At 44.7% G+C, this 9,123-nt stretch overlaps 1 protein-coding gene across 5 annotated transcripts in view; it reads left to right on the top strand.

Moving 5' to 3' along the window:
• Positions 1 to 3,355: 3,355 nt before the first annotated feature.
• The window catches only part of Cacnb2 (calcium voltage-gated channel auxiliary subunit beta 2), a 388,029-nt gene continuing 382,261 nt past the window's right edge, over positions 3,356 to 9,123 (top strand). For 2 of the 5 annotated variants that reach the window (XM_021156785.3, XM_021156782.3), the window contains exon 1: positions 3,356 to 3,807. In XM_021156785.3, the coding sequence (XP_021012444.1) occupies positions 3,700 to 3,807 (108 nt within the window). In that variant the 5' untranslated portion in view covers positions 3,356 to 3,699. Of the gene's footprint in view, positions 3,808 to 4,496; positions 4,514 to 9,123 lie in introns of those variants that run through there. The other 3 variants (XM_029473857.2, XM_021156781.3, XM_085835173.1) reach the window with 2 other exon arrangements.

Raw genomic sequence — 9,123 nt, 5'->3', positions numbered from 1 at the left:
TTTCACATTGTAGAACAGAAACATCCTCTTAAACTGTTCATTGCCTTGGCAGCCCGAGTTCTTACCAGTGACCCTTTTCTCATTTCAGAGCATGCCCAGAATATGCGTGTTCATTTCAAAGACCAAGGAGCACAGGAACACTAACCTGCAGCTTAGGGGAATAAGTCATTTGAATGCATCCAGTCCAGTGATAAGTCTAGTTCTTCAGGAGTCTCTTGCATTTCTGTAACTTTTAATGTGAAAAGGCTCATACTTTACTTACCAAAACTGTCCACTTTCACTTTCAGCTTTTAAATATTAGAGCAGGTCAAGTATGTTAAGAATAAGAAAATTGGCCATATAGAAGGCATTTAATTCGTTTTCTAGACCTTCTTATTCTGTTTTTATCCTGATTTTACATTGTTTAAAGGACTCATATTTTGCTACTTTTTATTTGATAACTTTTATAAGCCAGACAAATGTCTGAATGGGAAACTGTACTGCATGTCTAATACATGCCAATTAAATGAGCATGGGTTATAGAGGGAGAAATAATGTTTTCACAAGACTCATGATCAAGTAAGTGGTTGTCATCATGAGTTTACACAATGTTTTAAAACCCATGAAGACAGACCATACATCATTCATCCATTTATCCACATACTAAATGTTTTCTAACCACAGTGCACAACAAATATGGAACACTGACCTCAGTCCTAAAGATAAAATATGGTGACTCCAACTGGTGCCGTCAAGGAACGTCTGCCTGGTGCTGGAAAGGAATATAACCTTAAAGGACTCAGTATCACAAATTATAGGAAATGAATATACCCTTTGACGTTAGAACATTTAATTGTAAAGTTATTTCCAAAGTTGGTCTAACATTTTGTGATCTCTGATGAAAAGATAAAATTCCACTTCCCAAAAGGCCATAATGAAAGAGGATGACAGATAATTAAGTATCCTCTAAGATATCAGGCTGATGCCATGGGAAAACATTATATCTCATTAAACCAGAATACAAATGTGTTCTAACACATCTGAGATACCCATAGTTTTATAAAACAAACAAACAAACAAAAAAAAAAAACCCAAACACCTTAAAACTCATCACTCATTATTCAACAAGCATATGAATTAGTTTCTAAGTATGCCCAAAGGGCCTGTGACCTGGTCTGTATTGGCTGTGGTCACTTGGAGGCATAAATAGGCTCCTGATTTATACTTTATATTAATTACATATTGAAAGAACTTAGAGTACAATTACTGGGTTCTGAATGTACCCCAAGTGACAAGTGTGGTTCCCACAATACAGAGTTTCCAGTATGGTAGATGTAGTCCCTGAGACTTTACAGACCCAAGACAACTATGTTTTCTTAAAGAAGCAGGGTCAGGAGAGTGAGCATACTGGCAGCAGACCATGGATTGATGGTAGATTTTAATTGGAAGGAAATATATTTAACTGCAAAGAAAAACAGTGTTTTTCCAGTTTTCACACACACATATATATATATGGCATGGTCAGGAATAACTATAAAAGCATTGCTAATTGTCATAAATGAACTTAACAAACCCCTAAGCTCCCATGGCTGACATGGTCATAAAAATAGAATCTCATATCCTAAACTCACAAACTCTCTGCTCCTTGCTTTTTTACTTTTTTTTTTCTCTACAGAAAATTGATACTTTTTTCTTTTTTAAAAAATTAGATATTTTCATTATTTACATTACAAATGCTATCCCCTTTCCTAGTTTCCCCTCCCCAAATCCTCTCCCCCCTTCCCCTGTTCACCAGTCCACCCATTTCTGCTTCCTGGCCTTGGTATTCTCCTATACTGGGGCATAGAACCTTCACAGGACCAAGGGCCTCCCCTCCCATTCATGACTGACTAGGCCATCCTCAACTACATATGCAGCTAGAGCCATGAGTCCCACCATGTGTTTTCTTTGGTTGGTGGTTTAGTCCCAAGGAGCTCTGGGGGTACTGGTTAGTTCATATTGTTGTTCCTCCTATAGGGCTTCAACCCCCTTCAGCTCCTTGGGTTCTTTCTTTAGCTCCTTCTTTGGGAACCCTGTGCTCTGTCCCATGGTTGGCTGCGAGCATCCACTTCTGTATTTGTCAGGCACTTGCAGAGCTGCTCAGGAGACAGCTTTATCAAGCTCCTGTCAGAGGTCACCCCCTCCCCCAGGTAAAAATAGGAAGCTAATACTTAGGTCGTAGTTAACATTAGTAACATGTAATCCAAATGGCAATAAGACTGAAGATTTGGAAAACCAACGGCACTTTGTATATGCTTAAATCTTTAAACATACCAAGATCTGTTTTTTTTTCTTCCTTTAAAAACAAAAACAAAAATCCTGACTCAATCCAGTGTATGGTAGACATCTGCTTAATGAAAACAGCTCAGTTTAAGAAGAACACGGTACTGTATTTCATCATCATAGTCAAACACAGTATACAAAGTTTACCTTAGTAAAAGGTCTCTGTGTGTATTTCAGCTTGCACAACTGTTATACTTTGTTTCTGCTCGGTGAGTGCTACCTAGAAAATTTGTATGTAGATCTGTATGTAGATTTTTTCAACCAAGAAAGGTTGTCAAAGCAAAGCAGCCTCTTATGAGCAATACTAGAAAGGAAAATAATTCCTCCTCCTCCTCCCCCTCCTCCTCCCCCCTCCTTCTTCTCCTCCCCATCGTCCCCCTCCTCCCCCAGCCCCTCTTCCCCTCCCCTCCTTTTAGTTTCTTTGTTTTTAATTGAAAGCTCACACAATGTACTCTGATCATGGTTCTCCTCCTCCATCTCCTCCCTACCTCTCCACCCATCCAACTACAAGCGAACCATTCCGGTTTTACCCTCTTACCAAGAATTTCGGGGTCCTTAAAAACCTGCTTATTTTTGTCTCAACGGTTACACTAAGACTTCTCAACCGTGGAAAGGGGTGCGCTGGGGGGGGGGCGATATAGTCTGCTAGCAAAGACAAGCTCCTAGCAAAGACAACGAAAACAAAACAGGTCATCACAAACCAAAAAGCTAGGGCACAGGTGTAGTAGGTTTGAACCAATAGTCAAGTCAGGACCATGTGGGAGGAAGTCTTAGTTCATCACTGGCACTTGCTTTCTGACTCATGCTTTTGCAGAAGTTCGGGGTCTGTCTGTAGCCTTTTCCGAATCATGGAGAGCTTCAGTTTAGGGTCTAACCCTGTGGATCTTTTCCCTCCTCTGGACTCCAGGAAGAGGAGGTGAACTGAGCAGCCGGGCCAGTTACCTCCCTAGGGAGCTGCGACTGGCTGGCTTTCGTGGCTTCGAAAACTTTCCAGCGCGAGTGCCACGGCGACGGGCCGTAGCTGAATCGGAGCCCACGCGGCCCGCGCCTCCCGCGAAGAACTTTTCGGAGTGGCGGTGGTTTGTCACTCTCGCTTTCCGACGCGCCTCCCCCTGGCTCGTGCTCCCCGAGCGCCCTCCTCCTGGCGGGGACCTTCCCTGGAGCCAGCCCGCCCAGCAGTCCCAGCCTCCGCCGCTCGCGGGCCCAGAAGCTCCAAAGAACTGGCGCCCCTCGCTCCGGCCATCCAGCCTCGTGCCTGCGCCACCGCCTAGTCTAGGCTTTGCAACATGCTTCAGCGGCGTCGCGCGCACTGAGAGCCTCCGATCCTGGGGCGAAGAGGAGCGGGGGACCCGGGACGTGGAGGAGGGGACCCGCAGCCTTGGAGTCGACTTTTTGCCGATGGTCCAAAGCGACACGTCCAAGTCGCCTCCGGTAGCGGCGGTGGCGCAGGAGAGCCAGATGGAGCTGCTGGAGAGCGCGGCTCCCGCGGGGGCGCTCGGAGCACAGGTAGCCACTGCGCCGCGCCTTCTGCTGGCTTTGTGAGCCTCAGAGCCCCGACCTCAGTCCCTCCCGCTGCCTCCTCTCCCTCATCGCGAACCGCGCCTCCCCCTCCTGCTCCGCTCTCCTTCGCCACCTCCTCCCGCCCATCCCGGTGCTGCTGGGGACCCTGCCTCTGCGCGCCTTCCACGGGCTCTGCTCCGGCTTCCATTTTTGTTGTTGTTGTTGTTGTTGTTTGTTTGTTTTTTTGTTTTTTTTTGTTTTGTTTTGTTTTATTTCCCCCCTCTGCTTTCTGAAAAGCCAGTGGAAAGGGGCGAGGACGACCTGCCGCTCCTCCCCGGCTTTTCCCGGGCCACGCCGCTTGGCCGTCCGCGCCCCTGCCCTGGAGAAGCACATGGAGAGCCATGGACCAGGCGAGTGGACTGGACCGGCTCAAGATCGTGAGTCCGGGCGGGCGGGAAAGGGATCCGCATTCTGCATCGCTGTTTCCGCCGCTGCCTCTGGTGGTCTCTGTTGGGAGCTAGGCGGGGAGGTGGGGTGTTATGCGGGGGTCAAGGTGGGCGTGGATCCCGTTGCCTTCTCCCCGGAGAGCAGCCCCAATCCCCCTCCGCACCTGGGGCGCTGTGCCACCCAGACAGTTCAGCTAGCTGTCCTCTTTCCAGGGTTTGCCTGGACCCTTGTTTCTTTGCTGGAAGAAGAGAGCAGAGTGTTGTGGGTGAGAAAGTTTTTGTTTCTGTTTACCCCGAAATGGCAAGCCATTCTAGCTGCTCCTGGGTTCCTTTCTCTGATGAGTATTAGCGGTTTCTGGAAAAATTCTGTCCTGCTGCTCATTGTGAAATAGGAGATGTCGGTTGCAGGCGTGGAGTGTGATAAGGTGGCTTTTACATAAAGCCTTGGCAGGTACAGTTGGGATTCCAGACACCCCCAGATCTGGGCGGAAAGGAGTTCCTCAACTTTTATTCTTGGGGTAAAGCTTTCAAACCTGACACTTGAGCTACTTGGAGAGTGCTGGGAAGAGGTTAGGGTGAATCCAGGAAGAATATTTCTCCTCTGCTTAATGGCTTTGGCTTGCTCATGTCAAGTCCATATTTGCCAGATTGTAAATTGTGATATTTGAATGAATAATAATACATAACATAAAATACACGGGGACGAGGGCTTACTGTGCAGCAGAGAGGTGGGAGTGAGGCGGTCCGAAAAAGGTCACAAATATGTTGCTGCCGCTCTGGTAGACAGCAACAGACAGCAGCATTTCTGTACGGTGCTGATGGTAACCCCATGTAGTATAATTCAAGCTCTGCTGAGCCCCTCACCCATTGTGTGTGCGTGTGTGTGTGTGTGTGTGTGTGTGTGTGTGCACGTTTGCATGCTGCTACTGATTTGCATGTGTGCTTATGTGTGTCCAAGCTGAAAGCTTGTGGGTACCAGTTCAGAGGGTAAATTGCAGAAGACCAAGGGATTCTCTTCAGATATGTGGATTTCAGGAATTGAATTCAGATCTTCAGGCTTCCTAGCTAGTGATGTTACCTGCTGAGCCTTCTTGTCGACTCTTTATTGAACTTTCATTGACCACTGGAAACTGCAAGTTCTAACTTAGAATGCACAGTTTACATTGATTAGCAATGGGGGAGAAGTATAGTCTACTTGGGCTTACAAATCAGAAATCCATTTCTTTTGTGGTGGTAAAACAGGTAGGCTTCAGCCAGCCTGAGTTTGGCTCCCAAGCCCAGTGGAGACCTGTAATTAAGGAGAGCCCTCTCAGCCAGGTTCTGCCAGAGGAGCTGAATTTGAACCCAACAGGGCTCACGTTTGTTTTAGGCTCCTGATTTTATCTTGATACTTGCTTGCCAGCTGAGACTAGGGTAAAAGATGCAGGGAGAGGCCTCAGCTGTGCAGAGATGAAGGGCTCGAATACTGAGAGAAGAAGGAAATGGAAGTCTATATTCTCCTGAGTTGTTTTGTTTTTTTTTTTTGTTTTTTTCTGTAAAGTTTTAATTCTCGTGCTAAAAATAAAGTTTTTGTAATCTTGTTATTCAAAGTTAGTACTGATAAGTCAAAAGAAAAAAGTGATTATATGCAGATAAGAGTAGTAATTTACCTAATTATTTCTAATTAAATGCAAGACAACAAATACCCCGTGTATAACTGCAATTGGAAATTAATCTAATGTGAACAGGTACAATTTTCACCCTTCAAAGAATTTATATCCCTGTAGTTACATAAGTGACAAACGGGACATTTGTGTGGGTGGGAGTACCCAAGAATCCAAGGAGTTAAAAAGAGTAAAGGCCACAGTCTGGAGTTATCTGCCGTACTTGACAGGGGAGGTGGCATTTGAAAAGACATGTGCTAGATTTCAACAGGAACTTTGAAAGACATAATGGAGGACACATACCATTATAGGAATTAGAAGTCTTCTCTATGGAATGCATTTGTAATCTCTAGAGTTAGCAGAAAGCAGGGGAAGGATTAGCTTGGTAATGCATCAGGTTGACATCAGGTTGACAGGGCAATTTGAGGCCACATCTTGGAGCCTTTGAATAACAGAGATCTGTGAAAAGGGTTCAGAAACGGAGCCACGTGACAGATCACTGGACAGATCCACAGAGAATGTTCTCTAGGATCATTTGGAGAGCAGAGGCAGAGAGGGAAGAAGGGGAGGTTGATAGATATACAACAGCTTGGGCAAGAGCTAATAATATCTAAACTCAAAAGAGGGAAAAGGCCACGGCTATGTTAGGCCTATGCTTCAGACATTTCAAAGACCAAGACAAGAATTAGCACATGACTACATGATGCTGGATAGAGGGGAAGAAGGGAATGGATTTTATAAATAAACATATGCCCAGGAAGGTTTAAATGTTCATCCTCTCCTGCTTTGGGGGGCTCCTAAAAATGAAAGCAAGTTTGCTTCAATTGTGTTTATCTTACAAGCATTATGTGAGGGCAAAGTTACACTGTTAAGTCCTGGCATTGTAGGACTCCTTTGAAACTTGGCAAGCCCGCAATCCCTTCAGTCTTTGTTTGAACAAAACACATTGCCTGTAAATTCTACCTGAGAAAGAAGGCTTCCCTGGCAGTATCTTTCCCTCGCCTTTTTCTATTTCAATTTCCTTTTCTTTTCCATTTTTCTTAGGGGATGAGGTGGGTCTTGTTCCTTTTCTTGAAGGAACTGAATAATAGAAATTCTCCCCAGAAATGTACAAGTAGAACCTCTATTCACAAATAAACTTCTCAGCTTCACTACTGGCTTCAAGTTGCTTCTTCTTTTGTTTTTAGTGATCAGGATACAATCTTATATGAACATAGTGGAAGATATAAATTCACAAAATCTTCTCAGGCATTTATTTATATTTTGCCTAAGGAGATGGAATACCTTTATCCATCTGAGCTCTGCTTCCAAGTTCACCGTCAGGAACAAAGTGGTAATTTGTTACATGAGAGGTACAAGGTCATGCCAGTACAAATCTTAAAAGTTCCGATTCCAGCAGACTAGTTTTTAGATAACAGCTGGATACTATAAGAGCCTATCTAGAGCAAACAGCTGGATACTGTAAGAGTATCTAGAGCCAAACATTCAAGGTTTTTTTTATTGGACTCTCCAAATTCCAAAAAGGATGTTCAACTCTATTAGGTGCCAGCTCCCTCTGGCCTATGGTCAATTGATATGTGGCTAGCCCAATCTGAGATGTGCTGTTCATGTGAAACACATACTATATTTCAAAAACTCACTGTGCAAATAATAAACAGGACACAACTCCAAAAAATTCCTAAACTAAATACATATTGAAAGGATGCTACCTTTTGGGTTGTTGAGTTGAATTCACTGAATACATTTTCATAATTAATTTCTTCTGTTCCTGTGTCTACTAGAGAATATGTATTATGTAGGCAGTACACTTTCTTGTTGGACAGCATAACTCTAAACATTGTAGCTGGTCCTTCTCTAAGGATGGGAAAGATCCTGGGCAGGCTGGGTGGGTGAGGAGGAGGTGAGAAGGACTGGAAACAGGATGGTGACAGGAGAGGCAATGGGCTAGAAACAGAACAGCCCAGGCGCTCTGCAAATTAGGCCTCAAAGAGCTGGTAGCCAGCATCTCCAGTCACACCTGACAATGAAGGACAGTAAGCAAGGGGCCTGTTTGTTTTGCTCCTAGCAACAGATCCCAGCTGGTTCCGCCCCAGCTAGTTCCCCAGCTGCCTTTCTGCACTCCATAGAAACAATCTGGTTGCAGCAACATCCTGAGCTGCTAGAGCAAGGGGCTTTATCAGAGAAGAGTGGCAGTCTGCCTTCCAGTGCTCCTGAACCTAGTTGTGCGTCCCAGAAACAAACTTAGGTCCTTGCCCTGGGTGCATAAGCCTTGTTTAGTCTCCAGATGCAGTGGCTGAGTTCCCATGCTGTAGGTATTAGCATCATGGATTTATTTGGAGGAATTGAAAAACATGTCAATCAGAAATTCAGACTGTGTCTTTGGAATTCGAAATGTAATATTTGAGTGTGACAAATTTTAGTTACTCTACTAGTTTGAGCCCTTCTATCCACTGTTCTCCCCTCCTTCCCAACACCCAGACACCCTGACACCCCACCTCTAATTTGTGATGCTGTTGGAAGACTGTAGAGTTTTGTCCATTCTGGGAAAACACTCTATTAATGGACCTACAGATTCACAGTCTCCCTTCCTGATACATGATTTACCTGTTAATGCCTTTGACTCTATTGAAATATATGGTATGCTATCTTGACCTTTTCTAATAATGTTAATGTGTTAACCCTGTGGGGGAGCAAGGGGAAGCCCTCTTCAATTTTGTGACCCCTAGACATGTCTATATTCTACTAACCACTTTCAGCAAGCACTGCATATTGCTTTTACATCTATGGAGAATTACAATGATTTATAATGTTGCTTAAAGCAACTGAGCCTTTCTTAGAAACCTTTCCAAGCCTGACATTATGAAAAAAGGGCACAGCCTGCCCCAGCCTTTCCCCCTCCTCCTTTTCTGTTCTGGCCCTCACTGCATTAAACCTACTGGATTTGCCCTTCCAGGAAAAACCGTTCTGCCCTGCTCCAGCTGACAGACCTCATCCCAAAGAGTTGTGCTGGTATTGCCTCCTGATTCTTTCTCTGTTTGTGTGAGCTGGTCAGTTTGAAAACCAACTGTGTTCCCCTTTTCTTTTAGGGGGTTTTCTCAGCTACTTCTCACCTAGTCAAGTCCCCAAGGACTTTGTTCATAGTCAAGTGTTTATAAACAGGGGAGCTTACTGGATCTCTCTTGGATAATTTTGGTCTTCTTGTCATTGTCCCAAAGAAGATGAAAGTCTGAAAT

This window comes from Mus caroli, unplaced genomic scaffold (genome assembly GCF_978045245.1).
Source record: "Mus caroli unplaced genomic scaffold, Mus_caroli_1 scaffold_2, whole genome shotgun sequence".
NCBI lineage: Eukaryota > Metazoa > Chordata > Mammalia > Rodentia > Muridae > Mus > Mus caroli.
This window is presented reverse-complemented; position numbering and strand designations above follow the sequence as displayed.